Source organism: Rousettus aegyptiacus, unplaced genomic scaffold (genome assembly GCF_014176215.1).
Source record: "Rousettus aegyptiacus isolate mRouAeg1 unplaced genomic scaffold, mRouAeg1.p scaffold_m13_p_17, whole genome shotgun sequence".
Taxonomy (NCBI): Eukaryota; Metazoa; Chordata; class Mammalia; order Chiroptera; family Pteropodidae; genus Rousettus; species Rousettus aegyptiacus.
In genome coordinates, this window is record NW_023416292.1 from 35,504,912 (window position 1) to 35,523,815 (window position 18,904).

Genomic DNA, 18,904 nt, shown 5'->3' on the forward strand with positions numbered 1-18,904 from the left:
CGGGGTTCGCGGGGTGGGCTTCGAGAGCCGAGTGTGGGATTGGCCTGGCCAGTGGCTTTGTCGCAGTGCTGCGCTTTCTCCTCAGCTCTGCCCGCCTCTGTAGGGCCTCTCATTTGCAAACCTCTTAAAGGTGAGTGCCTCAGTCTCCTCCTCGTGTTAAAGGACACACCTCAGAATAGGTAGAGGCCTGCAAACACGATAGCTTCTTGGAAAGTGGCGCCTCCAAAAGATGCCGGTTCCCGTTTGCAAACTTGGGTCCTAAGACTGGATCCTCTCCCTGAACCTCTGCTCTCTTCTCTGCCTTGAGACAAGAGTATGGCTACATTTTTTAGTTCCGGAGTCACTCAACTCAAGATTCCTGCTCTTCTGCCTCAGAGCTAGGTTACATTTCTTAATCTGATTTTTGGGTAAACCAGGTTATCCATTTACCAACCCTTAAAATCATAGGCTTAGGAAAATGCAGTTGAAATCTTTTAAAGAGAGACAGGAGACTTTTTTTTTATTTGGAGGATTTGGGAATAGGCGTTCTGTTCTCCCCATCTTTTTACCTTATGGAGACTTTAGAGCCTTACTACCAATACCACACAGTCAGCTGTTCTGGAATCTTCTTGGTCTTATGCCGCTTGCGTGGGTTCCTGTGATGAGGATGTGGCATAGCTATCCCTACTGCCCAACAGCCCTCTGCCAAGCCCACTCTGAGATGTAGGATGGGCTAATGGCAGTGGCGGAGCTGACAAGTAGAGATCTAGAGGGAAGCTCGGGTATGGAGGTCGTCTGGATTTGCCCCACTAGGTTTAGCTTGCCCAGGATGTTGGATTTAAAACCAGTGGAAAGGAAGCGTAGGGAGCTGCAGTCTCTGAAGAAAACATGTAAGAAGACTGTCTTCAAAGCATTGGATTCTCTGAAATCTTCTAACGGCAAGGTCTGTGATGGGGGCTGAGTGTTTTTATGTCGGTGAAGGCACTGCCAAAATGTATTGTCTGGGTGTTTTTGAGGCTGCACTGAGGCTCAGGCCTAGGGGGGAAGGACCGCTGCACCAATCCTCTGAGGAGGTATTAGTATAATTGGAAGGATGACCTTAAAATTCTAGCCTCTCCAGATTTCATTTTACAATTACTCTTATTATTAGATTCTCACGTTACTTGATAAATATAAGAAGTTCACATAATAGCATACCTCATTTATCAGCTTAGACTCATAGGATTTTTTTTAAGCAGGAGAGAAATCTTTTAGCTATCTGCTAGTTTAATAATTCCCAATCTCTTCATCACCTGTCCCTCATGTTTTGAACTATTTTGTCTTAACAAATATGATTTAAAGAACAGTAATTCTTTTTCCTTCATTAATCAAACATATACGCTGCCAACTAGAATTTCTGATTGGCAGGAAGTAACCAGTGTTACTACACTGAGTAAAATTCCTACCAGAAGCTAACACAAAAACAAATCAACACATTACTTTAGTTATAGAGGGATGGTGTGAAGCCGTACCACTTTTGGATGTGGTTTCTTTTGGCCTTTGATACTGAGAAGAGTTTTTGGGTGCTGCATCAGAGGACTCAGGGGTTCAAAGACTGTCAACTGGAAAACAGGTTAACTCCTTTATCCTCTCTATAATGAAATTGAGGCCCAGGGAATTTAAGTGATGGAGCCAAAACCTAAATACTGGTAAATGCCTAAGATAGTCTAATGTTTGGGCTTGTCCCTTTGTCAGCATTCCTTAGCTGAAAACAGGGCCTTGAGGAGCTGTCTAGAATATGGGACTTTTTCTTAGAGGTCATAGACCATTGGATATTTGCATCTTTATCGCTTCAGGACCTAACACAGTGCCTTACGCATGCTAGGTGCTTATTATATCTCCATTGGGCGAGTGAGTTGCAGGGAGTAGGCTGAGGGGTAGAAGATCATTGCAGGTTTAGGGAGCAGGATCCTAGGTGAGATACTGCCTTGGTGGTTCTGGGCAGCCAGTGGGCAGCCCAGGGAGAATGAGTACCCGCAGGAAGGAAGCAAGAAAAGAGATTGGGGCGCTCAGCCGTAGATGCCATCCTCAGTGTTCCCAGTTCAGAGCTAATGTAAGAGGGCTCTTTTGGGTCTCATTTAGCACTTCTTAGCTCTTTGTTTCTTTTTGTTTGTTTGTTTTGGATTTGGAGTGGGATTTCTCAGTGTTTTACAAGCATGCCTTATCCTCTCCTCACTCCTCTGCCAGAAGCCTACAGTGACTACCTGTTGCTCTCAGGACAATATCCAAACATAGATTGCAAGGCCCATCATGATCTGCGTCTCCAACACAGAGTGAGTTAGTTATCTCTTGGCATTACCCCCTCCCCATACTCCCCCTACCAAGCTACTTGTGGTTCCCTTTCCTTGCCTCTGAGCCTTTGTACAAGCTCCTCCTACCTGAAACTTCCTTTCCCTGCCCTTTTCCTCCAAACTGGCTAATTTCTTCCTCCAGGAAGACTTCTCAGAAACCCTCTTTGCTCCATCCCCTCGATTGGTTTGGCATCTTTCTAGGTTCTCACAGTACAGTAGCATTTATCATACTATTTCAGGAGGAGCTGACAACCCAAACTCCGGTTCTCAGCTGCCCACTCCCTTCTATCAGAGAGACACGGTAACAAAGGAAGTCCCTTTTTAAAATAGTATGAGTCAGAGAAAGCGGCCAGGACTTGGGCGACTTTGATCTTGCCTTTCTCTCTGCTAGAACTGGAATGAGGCATCAATTCTACCACACTGTGGTTCAGGGAATTGCATTTTATGTGAGATTGTTAACTTCAGGACTAAGATGGAATTATTTATATTCCATACTCTCCTTGAATAAGTCTTCAGTTACTCATAAAGTTTTGTATATGCAACCCTACATCGGTTTCTCTATCTGCAATTGCCATTGTTGTTCTGTGGTTCTCAATCAATTAAATGTCTTTGAGATTTAGTCCAGGTCATTAATATCTTCTTGTCTGGTCACCTGACAGTGTGATTGAGAAGCCCTTAAAATTATTCACACATTCCACCCTCTCTTCCCTTAGTTTCAAGCTTGGTTATGTCTGCAGCTTGTTTGATACATTGGGATACTACACAGTAAATGGTTGAATTCATGTGAATTAATTGTTTCTTCCCTGTTGTATCCCCAGTGGGTAAGCCAGAAAAGGTTTCACAGTGGGGTGACTTTGAAGACGAGTGGGCATCTGTCAGGTGAAAAGTAAGAGGAGGGGCATAGGCAGAGGAATATGCCAAAGCAGGGAGGTTAGAGTATAGGGTGGGCTATCAGGGACCTTACACTTCACATGACTAAATCTGTTGGAGGTACACTTTCTTCATCTGTTGTGATGAGGATCATGACTAAATCTGTTGGAGGTACACTTTCTTCATCTATTGTGATGAGGATGGTACCTACCCGTAGGGCTGTTCTAAGAACCTAGTAGGCAATGCTATGAAAGCACTTAGTCCAGGCTTAACACATGGAGACGGCCACACGAATGCCTGTTTCCTACTTTCCTTCTTAAGAGGAAGGTAAATGTCACGCCTACTTACAGACTTTATCCTATAAGCAGGGTCGATATTTAAAATATTTAACCATCAGTACAACCCAGGTACCACCTAGTCAGAACAGATGCGGGTCAGAACCAACCAGCTGAGGGAATTCTTTCTAGGGGGTTAAGTACCCTCAACTAGAATGAAGGGAAGCACTGAGGCAGGAAAACCCCAATCCCCTGGGAAACGGTAGGTCCTTGATGTCCTCTAGGACTTTATCCACACTGGTCTGTAACAGTTCACCTCAGACCCAAACAAACTAATTTTACTTATATCTGTGGACACATTGTTCTGTGGCTGACCTTGGTGCCACCATCAAGAAAACTGAACTGGAATGGAAAGGAACTAGCATGCCAAGTGTTCTCTCTTTTATGTTCTCTCTTTTGACTCTCACCCAATCTTGGGAGGTGAGGTATCATTAGATGCATTTTATTATTGTGAAAACTGAGGCTTTGGTTGTTGGCTTCTAGCCTAGGTCTGTATTGCTCCACGGTTTGCTTCTTTTATCTGTAACTTTTGGGGGTCTAAAATCCTTTTCAGTTTTCGCTTCAAGGACATTTACCATTTCTCACTCACCTATCTAGCCATCCAACCCATGTTTAAGAAAAACAACTTGAAAGGTATGTTTTTATTTCACACACAAAAAAAGTGACATGCGATACCCATCCCCAAATAAACCACAAACTCTCAGAATACAGATTAAAAAGGAAATCCAACCAGTCTGGATGAGACAGAAATTTGGTTTCACAAAGCTGAAAAATCTGTTACAAATTCTGTTATATAAATATAGTCAGTCATCTTTAATGTCAAGTCAGATTAAAAAAAAAAAAAAAAAAGTTGTGTTGGGATAAGAAATCCCCTGGTCCTAGAATACACCACAATCTTCATTTGTATGCCCAGCCAAATGTAGGTGATACCTACAAGAGGAGAGCTCCTTGTGTATTGTAGGACTCTAGGTAACCAACTGGAGTTTAACCTGAGCCCACACTGCCTCCCCCAATAGCTTATGCAAACTACAGTAGCCTTAGTTTAAGGGCTAAAGGCTTTTCCCATATACCATCTATCGTGTCTGTTCTAAAATCGATTGTAGTGATGGATGCACAATTCTGAGTGTACTAAAATCCATTGAATTGTACATTTTAAATGAGTGAGTTGTATAGTATTTGAATTACATCTCAAAAGAGCTATTAAAAACTATTTAACATGTGTTTAAGTTGCTAAGGGAGCAATAGGTGACCCTGATAGCATAACTGAGTTACTGGAAGGACACAGGGAAGATCCTCAGAAGTTGTCCAGTAAGGAATAGTAAAAGGAGATCCTTAAAGCATTATGACTAATCAGTGGAGTTTGAGGTTGCCTTGGGAGCATTCTGTTTCAAGATGTCAGAATAAAGATGTCGACTGGGGATGTTCTGTGCCCTACTGCTTCTAGAATAGCCTAAGGATTTTCTGTGGGCTTTGTCACAAAAGCAAGTTATTCAGTGGGCAGGCAGATGCCCAGGGTATTGCCAAGGCTGCAGAAAACCTTAGGCTGGAGCTCAGGAGCTAGCTACCTGCATTCATTTGGAGAAATTCCAGTATGGCCACAGCTTCTGTGAGCCTGACTTCCACAAGAGGAGGGAGAATTTAGATACCCAAAGAAAAGCTTCTAGATTATTTGAATCAAAGAGACTGCCTGCCTTTAGTGATGCTTTTCTTGGCCAGAAGCCATGGCAGGGCTACAGTTCTCACTGACCCTTTTATAAGACAGGGCAGCAATTGCTAATAGGACCAGCAAGCCATTTCATGACAGTCAAACTGCTTAGAAGTGCTCTCTCTGTTCCATATATACTGCCTAGTCACCAAATGGCCACTCGAGAAAGGAGACAGGCACAAACCATGGGCTCCTGGGCCCTTGACCAAGGGGTGGCTATTCTAGCCTGATAGTGATGGTGACGGGAAGAACTGCCAGTAATAGAAAAAGCAGACTTAAACTCTTGCCCTGGTTTTTACCATTCTAGTTAAAGTTCATCATTTAAACTTGGTGTAAGAATGAAGAAAAGGGGACACAGAGGACACTGCCCTTACTCACTGTTCAAAGGAATGCTGCCAGAAGTTTGGGCCAAAAGTCTTTTTTTTTTTTTTTTTTTAGCGTACAAAGAAAAGGGAAAAGGGAAAAGGGAAAGACAGGGGTTTGAAAGTACGAAGTATCCCGATTCGGCGAACACCTTGTTTAACTCCTCTGGTCTTCCTTGAAGACTGATCTGGTTCTGCTGCTAGGGTGTGGGCCTGGGAGTCACTTCCTTTCTCGGCCAGCCTAGAAGTTGTTTATTTTGTGGCTGAGCAGAAGCAGACATGTCTACCTCAGGTCCATCCCATTGTGGGCTGGATCCCCCAGTAGGGCCCCATTAAAACCTTGGTCTCCTTGTATTCTTGCAAAACATGGTACCCCTGTTTCATGATACAGCCCAAGCCTCTTACGACGGGACACTCAAGTATGGGGAATTTTCCTCAACAGCAGGGTTTGTCATCTCTGTGGGTAAAGACAGATAATAAATCTAGACCACCTGGGTTTGGGCCTTCCGTGGTTCTTTAGTGTTATAGGGAGATAGCGAGAGATTTAAAAAAGAATAGGGCAAATAGATACACCTGGCCTTTAGGCATTTTCTCAATGAACTTTTTCCTCTGGCTCCAATGAGAATATTTGTCACTTATTTAAGAAAAGGGAATTGAGGTACCTAGTTTAAAGACTAAAACAAAACCTTCCTTCTTGTCTGTCTCTGTGCCTGTGAAGCCTTTTCTTGCCCAGGCCTTACTCATCTGGCCCTCAGCCCATCCATTATATTCAGTTTGAGCTGGTTATCCAGGAGAGATGAATCCAGGCCACCATGAAGATGGTCCATCAGGGCAGCCCAATACCCTCCGTACCCAGCCTCCCTCCTAAAGAGATCGCGAGCCAAGGGCATATGATCAGGGAAACTCCTAGCTGCTTCCACCCTTAAATAAGCTGTCAGAGGAAGTCATTTCTGTACTTAAGAAGAGAGAAATCTTTTCATTTCAGAGCTATAAGAATTATGAGCAGATGAAGCTGTGGCTCCGGCGACTTGACCGATTTGGGAAACAAGATGCAAGCAAGGGAGTATTATACAAACAAAAGTATGGGTATATTTGGCAGGTTCGAGGCAAGCAGAAAGGGGAGTTCAGGTACTTTATATATATATATAAAAAAACAAAGATCTGAAATTCAAACTTCTTCTGATAAGGCCACAATGAAGAGATTTTCAGCAGTGGGTATTGCAGGAAGCTGCACCCAAATCGCCACAGGCTTGCCAGGTGTTGTGCCAAGGTGAGGAGGCAGAGGAGGCAGGTCAGTGCCTCTCACAGGTCCATGTCTGGGCCTCCTGAGGATGTCTTCAGTGGCACCGAGTCAAATCCATCAGGAGTCCTCTGAAAGAGAGATGGTGACAGGAGCTGGCTGCTGCACAGGGGCAAGTTTGGGCAAAGGAGAGAAATGGAAAAGAGGTGACAGAAGGAACCCTCATGGAATTTCTGCTTTCAGTGTCTTTGTGGAAACATACATAAGGTACCCTCTATTCTTCTTGCTTCCTTCAGTCAGTTAGAGGATAAGAAAAACCTTTAAAACCCTCTGCTTTGCATCTTTGTTGAAGTCTAGAAGTTTCAGAAAGACTCAAGGGTCCCAGAGTGAATTGTTCTCCCGCTGGTAAAAAAAAAAAAAAAATCAAGGTCTAAGGAGGCCAAGGGAATCACCCTGGTAGATCAGCACAGAGGGAATGAGATTCAGCAACCTGAACGCCTACCCTCCTTTCCTACCCTCCCCGTCCTCTCTTCCTGTTTCGCCACCCACTCTGTCCACACCTGGTTGGATGAACTGATTCAGGGTAGTAGTGAGGTTTAGGTGCTGGCAGAGTGGGGCTGCAGAGGACTGTGGCTCTGGGGGAGTTGCTTGGATGCTGTCTGCTGGCCCCACGCCCAGCGACAGTGTTGTCTGTCTTGCATTTATGAGCTTCAGACTCACTCACCCACCCACGCAAAGCCAATGGCTCCCAGCTCAGAGTTGCTCAGTGCCAAACAGCTTAAACTTAGCTATGACTCTGCCACAGAGGATCAGCTCAAACATCTGGAGGACAGCACCCTCCACTGCCCAAAGGAGAGCCTCTCTTCTATCAGAAGTTGAGCCTAGAGATCACCTGTTCCCCTCCCTCCAAAAGAGAAAAGGGGCTAGGAGGTGGGTGGGAATGATTCTTACAACATGGATGGTTCAATACTCTTGGAAGTTAAAAGTCCCAAACTGAGTGCATGTTGGATCAGAAGGAGCCTGGTTAAGAGTAGCCTTGGGCCCCAGGGACAAGAGTATTAGTGTGAAAATACAGAAAGCAGAAATCAGGATTTCCAGGGTCGGGTGACAGAATCGTATGAAGAGTAGGGAGCAGAGTAGTGGTTCCTAAACAATGTGGGCCCATTCGTTGTCCTCCAGACTGACCTCAGTGCACTAGCCAGTCTCCCTACCTTTGAGGTAAATGATTTGATCTTCCCAAAGAGTGACTTCTTGCTGGTAAAGATGAGGTCATCCTCCACGTCCTCGCCTTCCATGATGGCACAGCTATCAGCTGCTGGCAGGTCACAGTCCTTAAGGGTAGCATTCATCACCAGCTTGGAGTACTTGTACTCTAGTCTGTGAAAAAGAGACAAGGGAAAGACAAGACACCAAAGCATGGAATAAGGGGGAAAGAAGGAGAGAGGTCGGGCTGCGAACAGATGTTCCCATACCAGGGGTAAGGCAACCGAAGCGCACAGCAAGGTGGTGTTAGGCTGGGCGGATCGCTAAGCAGTCTCGACCCCCAGGTCAGTGATCTTTCTTTCCTTAAGACAGGCTGTTTCTTTGATCTCAAAACTTAATAGAAATAGTGGAATCATAAAGTGATTATTATTAATAACAACCAAGTAAGGATACTCTTTGCTTTGCTTTTGAGAATCTAACAGCCATTTATAGGCTGTCATGTGGTACCGTCCCTGTTCAGGAGTCAGGATAACCAAGGCGTACACTGGATAGATAAGTGGCTCAACAGATCTCTGGCCAGAGCCATAGGGTGTGTGGCCACCTCCAGAAAAAAAAGCCCCAGGAATTTATCCTTTCACGTGTTCTCCTCCCAGCTCAGTGGTCTAACCCTGTCTATCCCCAACTCCAGTACCCCATCATATGTACTTTTGATTCTTTTTCCAAAAGTAACAGGTCAAGACGGTGAGCAGTATGGCAGTACAGGTGCCTGCAGAGATGCCCACTTTCAGCCAGAAATCTATCGTTTTGCAGATGGTGACTCTCTGCTCAGGCAGGGAGATGCCACTCACGCATAGCTTTGGTTCTCGCCACACATAAGTAGTCTTCTGTTGGGGAGAAAAACAGGGAACTCAGATATCACATTCCCTTTTATCTGGGGAAGTTCCCAAGCAGAGAAACCTACCTGGATCCCAGCCACACAGCTGCTGATGATAGCATGGTAGTCAGCGGTGGAGCAGAGTGGGCAAGCAGCCACGCTCTCCCACAGGAAGTGGAAGTTACAGCCATCACAGGTCCCATCGGAGCATGTGCTAGGATGCAAAAAGGAGACTTGGGCGCTCGCTCGCTGGACCGGTGGGGAAGATCTGGATGGAGTGCTCTCATCTCATAGCTTGCCTGATCCATCCTCTTCTTGCCAAACTGTTAGCCCCACCTGTATCCTTCAAACTAATTTGTAACCTAGGTTTTGCTCTCTGATTTCCCTGATGATAAGAAGCCTCCCTAGCCATCATTGGCCTCCCTACCCTATGTTTTGTTTCCGCTGACATCAGATCAGGGCTAATGTAAGGTGTCTTGAGCTCTAGCATGGCTGCCACAGCCAAGCCCTCAGAGGCTCCTGTTCTCCCCATGGACATGTAACATTTTCCAGAAGTCACTGCAATGCAGCTTCCTGGAGGCGGAGTTCAGGAATGGACTTCAGGTCATGGATATATGTTATGTACTTTCCTGTGATTTTGACAACAACAGTGATCTTACATTTGACGCCACTGCTGGGTCAGACTATGCTGCTTTGTTCCCCATCTCCGTGATCAGTTGTTTTGGAGAAGCATTTCCCAAAGCATCTTTCTCAAGACGCTAATGCCACTCAAGATGTTGGTGTTATATGAAAAAAAAAAAAAAAAAGTGAGGTTGAGAGGTACTGTAATCAGATTAGTTTGGGAATTCTGGATTTAGTGCACTCAGCTATTAAACTCAGAATTGGATCTTTTAGTTGTGGTGAGACTTCTAAACTTTTATTAACCTTAGTCATAGCAGGCCTACAGCCAGGCACCATGAGAAGTCTTCACCTCTCATTGTCTGATTTAATCTTCACGACAAGCCCCTGATGGAACTTATTATTATAATATCTCCATCTTACAGATTTTGAAAAAGAGGTCTAGAGAAGACGAGAAATGTATCCATGATAACAGCTAGTGAGTAGAGGAGATGAATCAAATCTGGCTCTCAGCCCCAGTAGTTAGCCAGTTTGCTATGCATCTGCCCCCGTAAGGGTTGGGAAATGTGAAGGTAGCTTTGCTTCTCCCTTCGGCCCCCGTCCTTGATATCTGAAGATTGAGAGTTTAGAGCATGACTATGTCTTCAAGAGCCCACAATGGATCTCACACTGTTTTCTCGTTGCTCTTTTTTTTTGGTAATCTTTGGCTCTTGGGATGGAATGAGCCCAAGAAAGGGAGACGTTGTATCCCTTTACCTTGGCAGTGACAGACTTCCAGGGGCAGGTTTCAGGGGACTACACCTGACGCGGATGGTGGTTGATCTCCCAGAAGTGCAGGACTGAGTCACATCATTGGATCTGCAGTGAAAGCCAGTTCCCATGAGGGGATGAGTCACATATCTGTGCCACTGGAGAGTCACTAAGTGAAGTCAGCATGGCACAGGTCCCTTGCTGGGGAAGTCTGGGTTTGAGCTCTAGCCTAACATACAGGGAGTACATATAAGGAGAGAGTAGGGATTAGGGAGATCTCGGCAAGGGGAAATGCACTGGTTTAGGAAAGGTTAGCATGTGCATGACACTGGAGCGTCCTCAGGTGGGGAGGGAAGTCTGCTACAGATTATTCAATATTCGTCCCTGCCTCCAAGGCAGACTTGCCCCAGTCATACCCAAGAAGCTGGCATCAGGGAACTCCCAGCCTTCAGCTATCATTGCTGGGTAGATCTGGTAGACCTTGGACATGTTCTAGCTTGATAAGTAATAGGTGGCTAGTGAGAGAGGGGCGCAACAGAAATTCTGGAGGAGCCCAAGGTTTTACTTGCATTAGCCTAGCCTCACATCACCTGTAGAAGAAGATTACGTCTGGTATTCCCAAGGACTCCGGGTGGAAAAGTTCAGCTCGGGAGGTGATTCCATCCAGAGTCATATCCGTTGTCACCCCTGCCAAGGCAGAGCTCCTGGTTACTTCTCAATAGTAGCATTAGCTGGCAACCACTTCAGTTCTTTCAATATCGGTCAATGTCCAACCTTCTTTCATCTCATCACATCCCTGAGTGGCTCACGAAAGGGTGATCCAAAGGTTTGTCAGAAGTCCCAGGGAAACTTGGCACCCCAGGATGGAATAGAAAACAGGTCAGGAGATTGGGCGCCTCATCTGGGGCCTTTTTACCTCAGAGCCCGGTAGCCCAACTTTCTCTTTCACGCACATAGAGTCAGACAAGCTGGAGCAGCTAGGTTACTCACCGATAAGTCGATCAGCAAGGCTGACAGGCTGTGAGGACACTCCAGCCTTATAGCCTGTCACCTCTGGGGGGATGATGACCGCCTGGCAGACATAGGCTGTGATGGATTTGGAGAAACCTGATTCACCCTCAGGAATCCGAAGGTCAGTGACATTGTCAGTGCAAACGGACATTTTCTTACCCTGGTGGTGGGGAGGGGATTTGGGGAGGAAGAAGTAGGAAGGAGCAATGGTTACAAGACTCCCGAAAGGGAACAAGAAAGAGTTTTCTCATGTCTAAAATTTTAGCCTTCTAATGGTATGTTGCAGTGGAATGATTCATCCCAGATCTAATTACAAAACAGATAAAAAAAAAAAAAAAAAAAAAAGAAGAAGAAGAAGAAGAAGAAGAAAAGAAAAGCTAAAAATAAGGCCTAGGTGTCCTAGTTTCTGGAACTCTGGCCCAGGGGTCCCCCAGTCGTTTTGTTTCTTTGGAATCAGGTGGAAACCCTATATGAGCAGGGTTGTAATGGTGGCAGCTGATTTGGAGATCTAGTCTACCAGCCACCAGTTAAGGGCCTTTCTTATCCTAGTCAGTTTTCTAAACAGATACTGACGTCTGTAATTGATCCAATGAAATTGTTTGACATCTGGCCTGGTTCACATTCCTTTTCTGTGTCTCCCTTGGTACTGTGATTCCACCATTCTTGTCTCAGAAGCACTTTCCAGACAGAGACTCCCAGGGGTTAAAACAGACCCATAACTAACTAGTCCCTTCCCCATCTTGAGATAGGACATCTTAGTACCAACTGGAACTTTTGTCATTAAAAAATTTTCGAGAGAAGATAGTTTGCTTCTCCTCTAGTTTTTAGCAACCTTCATTGTATAGGAAATCTGGAAGACAGTAGGAATTGAGATTTTGTAATAGAAATATTGAGGTATTGATCCTTTGAAAATATTAAATTTATGGAATATCAGTATAGAACTTGTTTGCTAATGTAAGCTGCCTAAGTATTTAGAATGTAAGATTTTCAAAATTATACATTACAAATCAAGCTGAATTGCTAAATCTGAGATCTTAGTTTATTTTCTGGATTGTAAGCAATAGACAACATGAGAAAGAAACCTTCACATTATGATAAAAGTTATTTTGTTTTTGAACTGAGGGTTTAAAGTATGACAATACACAGTAAGCATTTCTGAAAAGAATAAAGGAGAAAAGCAAAAACAGACAAACAATTTCCCCTCCCCCTAAACTCTCCAAATTCCTATGTTTCATTTTAATGAAACTTTTGCTTCATGGGACATTAATTAGTCTCAATACCTGAGTTATCACTAGCTGTCACTTCTGAGGTTTTTAACTTCTTCAAAGACTTTTAAAAACAAGATAGAGACATCTATCTCTAATCTTTCATAGATTAGTTTATTTTTTGACATGTTCTCTATGTAAATACAAACATTTTTTTGTATACTGCAGATGAGTAGAAGCTATGCGATGTCAAGACCTCACCTCAACATAGAGTCACAAACTGAATGCTGAGTATATTCTTTATTTTGTAACATTTGAAACTAACTTTCCCAAAAGTGCTAATCCGTGCTTGTCTGTAATTTAGTCAAGTGCACTACTGGTGTGATTACCCTTTATATTGAATATTGGATCCACAATATTTACAGCAGCATAAAGTGGCCGATTGTAACATACTTTCCTTATCTTATAAAGCCTTTCATGTTACTTTCTTTTGTCCTGTCAGCAAAGATACATGTAACTGATCTAAGAATAATTTACTTTATCCAGCCTCTGGAAAACAAATGACAAGTGCCATGATTACTGAAAACTGCTTTTTTAAGGGGAAAAAAATCTTCTCCCCATATAGTTTTTATATACTCGTTTGAGGGAATAAAGGTCAGGGAAGAGTAGTAAGTGGACACCTTATTTTAAACACTTTCATTTTCCTAAATTTTAATTACCCAAATGATTTCATTTTAGAGGAGAGAGTCCTCAGGGAGATTAATGATCATATAAAAACCTTTCATTTTGTCAATCCCCTGCCGCCTGAGGGTCGTTTTCTAGCTTTCTTCCTATGCCCATGTTTGTTCTCTAATCCACTTGCTTCCCCTTTCAATTCTCACACTGTTAGCACTTGTGCACCTTACCTCGTTTCCACAGAGACTGAGGGTAAAGTGATGGAAGTATTTCAGCCCTTTGGAAGTGAAGCTCGGCCCTCCGGCCAGAGAGATGGTGTTTGGCAGAGCCAAGAAGTTGTAGTTGAAAGTCCTGCTCGGAGTGCTGATTGAGAAGGTGCAGTCGTTGTAGCACAGAGAGTGGATCTGAGGGGAAAGGGGGCCATCAGGCTGGCTGCTCGAGCAGGGCCTTTGAGGGGACTACAGTGGAGACCCAGACTCGTCCAACCCAAGTGGGGTGAAGGAAGAGGAATTAAGAATTGTGGGGTTGGGGGGTGCACTAAAAGAAGTAAAATGGGCTAGTGGGGTTTATGGACATCTCACCATTCAATTATTAGCACATATATGATGTACAAACCCAAACCCATTATTTTTCAGTAAGTAGTTGGGTCAGATCCTATAGTCTTGCCCCTACCTCTGCTTAGATTATAGCACTCTCTCGAGACACAAGGTAGCCCTTCTTACTGTCAAGCAGAAGACAACGGGGTGCTAACTGGAAGAAGGGCGTCCAGGATGGCAGGAGAGAAAACTAAAAGCATTGTCTCCTCCCTCCATATCAAACCCACTGAACCTCGCTTCCCCTTTCTCAGGTTCTCTGTAGGAAACTGAACTTCAAAAGGGGCTTTATTCTCCTTGCTCTGTTTTAGGGTCCCCACTCAGCACCTGGCTGACACAGCTGTCATTCCCTCACATAGCAGCAGAGGGAGCCCCAGCGGAGAAGTTTGTGTGGCATAAGTCCAGGGTGCCCAAAAGAGGTTGTCAGGGGTCTGTAAAATTGTTGCACTTACTGCACAGCTAAACTGAGCACTGTTAGCAGGCTATATAAATAAAGCCTTATAGATGTATATCCATGTGGTTGTGATCAGTAAAATGCAGTTCATCTGAAATCATTAGTGAATACTTAAGAGCTTTTAGTCACAATACTTTCTTAGATTCAGACAGTACATGGGACCAACAGCACTGTTTTTCTACTTTAGAAGAAACTACTGGGATAGAAGATAGCCATGCCAATTAACTATATGTCTGGGAAAGGTGGGTTACTTTCTCAAAGAAGAGGGGGCAAATTCTCATGAGAATAGGCTGGATTGAAGTAGGCTGAATTTGAGCCACAGGTCCCACTATTTCTTTCCTTCAGGTCTCTGCATAGATGCCAAATAACCCTTTAGACCAGATGGTCACAGATCTCCCTTTCCGGTCTCCTGAAGATAGGCTTGACCGTGACCGAGGCCTAGACCTTGAAAACCGACTACCACAGGTAGGAATTTGCCATCCACAGTCACAGCCTGGATGAGTGTCCTCCAGGACTCCATCTAGCCTGGGCGCGAGCTGCAGGGAGTGCTTGGGGATCAGCACCTTAAGAACCCCGTCTAGGACCTGGTACCCTCTGAGGTGGTCCGTCCAGAGGACCACGGTTAGGATGCACGACACACTGCTGGCACCTTGTTGCTCTTGGTCCCTGGACCGCAGGGCTTGCAGGCCTGGACTCCATACGGCTGGTGGGCTTTCAGGATTGTGTCAGGGGGGCAGGAGTGGCAGGTTCCTGAATCCCGATCAATGTAGTAGCCAGCAGGACAAGAGGTGCAGGAGGAGCCCATGTCAGAGGCTTCCAGGGCACAGGGACGGCAGTAGGAGGCCACCCCATCCATGACGTTGGTGATATTGATGGAGTAGATCTTCGCGACGTCACTGGTATACTTTCTGCCCTGGGAACAAGGAAATGAGAGGAGAAAGGGCAGAGGCCTGAGAAACCAGCAGTAACTGAGTTCTCTGGAAATAGAAATTACTACTTAGTCTTTTTTATCCTATAATACTTGAGAAAATCTTAGTAGCATTTTTAGTCATTTAACAGTAGCTCTGGGTAGTAGGACTATGGGTGATTTTATTTCTTCTTTTTGTTTCTTTCTATCTTCTAAGTGTTTCACAGTGAACTTGCATTATTTCAAGTTAAGAAACTAAGAACCAGAGTTATTATTGTTAAAAACAACAACTGAGATGAACAGGGTATACCAGGTCAGGCACCACACTGGTCCTCAAGGTGGGGGCTGCTGAGGAGACAGGTATTTAAAGGGCTTACCTGGAAGTCATTTGGGCAAGGCTAGATGCTTCTCTACTACCCAGCTAAGCTGAGTAATGTTTGTAGACTGTATAAATTAATGCCTTAACAGATATATATGTTCATGTGGCTGTGATCAATAAAATATACAACCGAGGGCTGGAATAGGCAGGTCTCTGGTTGACTCCTTAAGATCCTTCCAACCCCTGAATTCTGAACTTCACACTCCTACTTAAGCCAATCCTAGGAATCCTGGGTTCAGAGGTCTCTTCTGGCATCCAGGGTCTGAGGAAGGGGAGAACCTTACTATCTCATGAAAAGTGGTCCTCTGGAAGGCCCAGGTGAAGCTCATGGTAGCGTTCTCTTCAATGATGTAGGTATAGGACTGCTTGCCTTTGGAACCTTTCCACGTCTCCACTGGAGTGTTGGTCCTAGAATTCACTCCCTGAACCCAAGAAAGACAAGTGAAAAAAGGCATGATGTCTGGGTGGCTGGTGAGGAAGAGGGTGCCCATACTGCTGCCATCACAGGGGCCATTCACAGTTGGCCAGACCCAGGTTAAACTGTGATATCCCTGATGGGCAGTCTGGGCCCTTCCTCTGTGAAATCACTAAAATCAGGGTGTCAGTTATGATAGTGCACCAGTGGGGATGAAGGAGCCAGCCCTCCCAATAGTCCTAGAAGCCCCACAGTGGGCAAAGAAAGGAAAACGTACCACCATGAAGTAGAGTTCACAATTCACAGAACAGATGGTCTCGAAGACAAATGTGATCCTGGCCACCTCTTTATTCTCCGTGTCCGCCATCACTGCCTGTGAAGGTCTGTGGGCATAGAAATTAAAAGTCCCAGAGACCAACCAGTGCTTATTAAAGGTCCCAGACAGCATTAGAGGGTCTACTGGGGGACAGGATTAAGTTCTGAGTATGTTGGAAAGAGCATGGACTAAGTCCAGTTCTGCCACCCTGGCTGTGTGACCTCAATGTAGCCAAACTGTAGTTTTCATCTGTAAAATGGAGTTAATAATATCTTTCTATATACCTCCCATCATTGTGGCGAGATTCAAAGGGAAACCAGATGTAGAAGTGCTGTGTAAAATACTGTGTAGCCTCATGAGCAGAGTGTGGTTCCCAGACTCAGAGCTTATTAGACGTGCAGAACCTTAGGCCCCTCTCCAGACCCCCTGAATCAGAATCTGCATGTTAACATGATCCCCAGATCATGTACATTAAAGTGTGAGAAGTACCACTGTCAGAAGATGTAAATTGTCTACATTCACTTAACAGCTCAATCTCTGGGATAGTAGGAGGTTTGCCTGAGTTGGATGAGCAGATATTTCAACTTGTAATCTCTTCAGCCAAGTTCTCAGGCTGGTCCTTTTGGGGAAGAAAGAGCCATGCCCACAGAGGCAGGGGAGGGTGGCAGTGGGGGAGTGGGTGGGTGAGGTGTGGAAACCTCTACTGTGGCAATCAGAATACTTCAATACTTCAAAACCCCAATACTTTGCAAATTGAAAAGTACCTTTGGGATTGTTACCACCCCCCCCCCACCCCCGCAAAAGTCTAAAAAGTTTGCTCATCTTGCAAACATGGGATATATCTACTCATCTCTGAGTAATGCAAATTAAGGGAAGGGGAACTAATACCTTCTGAGGAATCACTGTGGGCTGAGCACTGTGCCAGGGATAAAGGGAGGGAGCTTGAAGGAGGAAACGGAGAAGCCAAACTGGCCATTGGGAAGCCCATTCAGAGGTTCCCGTGTATCTTTAAAGCATGTATGGGCAGAAGAGTTCACTTTGGCTTTGGAAATCCATTTATGGCTTTTATTTTGGCTTTGGCCATTTGCTCGTATTTTGAGAACCTGCAGGCCCCATCTCCCGTCTACACAGTTGTGCCAACCAATGGGCTGGAAGAATTATCTCAACCTGAGTTAGTACAAAATCACAGACTGTTGGTCCCCCTTGTTTTACATACCAATAGCCTGAAGCCTGTAAGGGCAAGGCAACTTTCCCAAGTTCACAAAGCCAGTAGGTGGCAAAGTTCAAGTGCCCTGTTTTCCAGTCCAGTGCTCTTTCCACCATACCACACTGTCTGTAGTATTTTTTTTTTTTTTAATGACAAACAAATTGCTAGTGTCCTAGGTCTTTTTTGGATATGGGGATAAATATGATGATAAGAACAAACCCTCCCAATCTTCTTGCTCCAAATAAAGATGAACTGCGTATGGGCACTTCTGGCCCTATTTAAAAAAAAAAAAATCTTAAATGATGCTGTGAGGAGGAAGAATTCAAGTAGCATGTGGGCAATTGATGGGAGAAGCTAGATAGGATGGGAGAGCAGAAGGTAAATTAGCATGAGCAGCAACTAAGAACTTGTATCAGCATTCAGGTTCACTGTGTCAGGCCATTACCTTGTTCCCTCCGTCTGAACTGATACTTCAGTATGCTGGAGCCCCCTCCTCTACAAGTGCCAAGGTTTGTGGGGCTTGGATGCGGCCAGGGTGGCCTGGGATTCCCTTTAGTTTGGGATGCCTCACCTAAATCCTGGCACAACCAGAGTGAGAATCATGAAGTCGTTGTCTGAGGCTCCGACTGCTGTGTAAATGTGATCACCAGCCACCTCCCAGCCTGGAAAAGGAGAGCGGAGAGTTAACACCCCAGTGGTCTCAGGCGCAGGGCAAATGTGTACTCAGATAACACTCTGGAAGAGAGGGATGACACCATCCTTCCAGGTGTCCAGAACCACCGCCGAACACAAACCGTGTTACTTATCTCACTGCTTTAGTCAGAGACTCTGAAGCTCTCAGAGCAAGACGTCTGGGCTTTGTGCATGCTCTTTCTAGTCCTGCTTCTGCCTCAAGCTGAGATTTGGCAGGATAACTGCCCATGAGGAAATGAGGAACTTTCAAAGGAACGCATGGCCTGAAGAGCTCATTTTTCTCCAGACATCACTATGATAAAGAAATGCGAAGCTGAAAGAGCTCCTGTGGGAAGGGGAGAGGCCCTCACCTGTCATGCCCTTGTACTCAAAGTTGATCCCACTGAGAACGGTCGTTTCCATGTTCGTAGGCAGCGTGTTCCACCATTTGTATTCAAATCCCACAACGGGTTCGGTTCCAGCCGGGCAGTGGCTACAATCTGGGGGAACCACAAAGATCCAGCATTCAGCAAGAAGGCTGTAGCTACCCTGACAAGTGGCAGCGGTCGTGGGCAGCCAAGCAAGGGTGGTGGTGAGCACGCTGCAGTTCTAGCCGAGTTGACTCGAAAACAGTCTGACAATGTATTTAACAAATGCAAATGTAAACACTGGCTCTTCATTCCAATATTGCAGTTATCCTACTTGCTCCGCCCTCCTCCGCCAAATTTTTATTTTTAAACTTAAGTGTATCTTCTGGTCTGATCCATGTAGGTCATACTATTTGTCACATTTCGATCGATAAAT

The 18,904-nt window shown here is 45.0% G+C and overlaps 2 protein-coding genes across 8 annotated transcripts in view; one reads left to right on the forward strand and one right to left on the reverse strand.

Moving 5' to 3' along the window:
* The first annotated feature begins 7 nt into the window (after positions 1-7).
* Positions 8-18,904, forward strand: part of CUNH1orf194 (chromosome unknown C1orf194 homolog) — an 88,905-nt gene continuing 70,008 nt past the window's right edge. The window contains exons 1-2 of one of the 4 annotated variants that reach the window (XM_016155604.2): positions 13-130; positions 14,550-14,669. In XM_016155604.2, the coding sequence (XP_016011090.2) occupies positions 14,562-14,669 (108 nt within the window). In that variant the 5' untranslated portion in view covers positions 13-130; positions 14,550-14,561. Of the gene's footprint in view, positions 2,292-14,549; positions 14,670-18,904 lie in introns of all 4 variants that reach the window. The other 3 variants (XM_016155602.2, XM_016155603.2, XM_016155601.2) reach the window with 3 other exon arrangements.
* The window catches only part of ELAPOR1 (endosome-lysosome associated apoptosis and autophagy regulator 1), a 59,166-nt gene continuing 45,898 nt past the window's right edge, over positions 5,637-18,904 (reverse strand). Inside the window, exons 10-22 of one of the 4 annotated variants that reach the window (XM_016155597.2) lie at positions 18,472-18,600; positions 18,000-18,090; positions 16,183-16,288; positions 15,775-15,912; positions 14,854-15,117; positions 13,388-13,561; positions 11,257-11,437; positions 10,857-10,953; positions 10,273-10,374; positions 8,986-9,112; positions 8,730-8,908; positions 8,033-8,198; positions 5,637-6,983 (exon numbers count right to left, since the gene is read on the reverse strand). In XM_016155597.2, the coding sequence (XP_016011083.1) occupies positions 6,942-6,983; positions 8,033-8,198; positions 8,730-8,908; positions 8,986-9,112; positions 10,273-10,374; positions 10,857-10,953; positions 11,257-11,437; positions 13,388-13,561; positions 14,854-15,117; positions 15,775-15,912; positions 16,183-16,288; positions 18,000-18,090; positions 18,472-18,600 (1,796 nt within the window). In that variant the 3' untranslated portion in view covers positions 5,637-6,941. Of the gene's footprint in view, positions 8,199-8,729; positions 8,909-8,985; positions 9,113-10,272; positions 10,375-10,856; positions 10,954-11,256; positions 11,438-13,387; positions 13,562-14,853; positions 15,118-15,774; positions 15,913-16,182; positions 16,289-17,999; positions 18,091-18,471; positions 18,601-18,904 lie in introns of all 4 variants that reach the window. The other 3 variants (XM_016155596.2, XM_016155598.2, XM_016155595.2) reach the window with 3 other exon arrangements.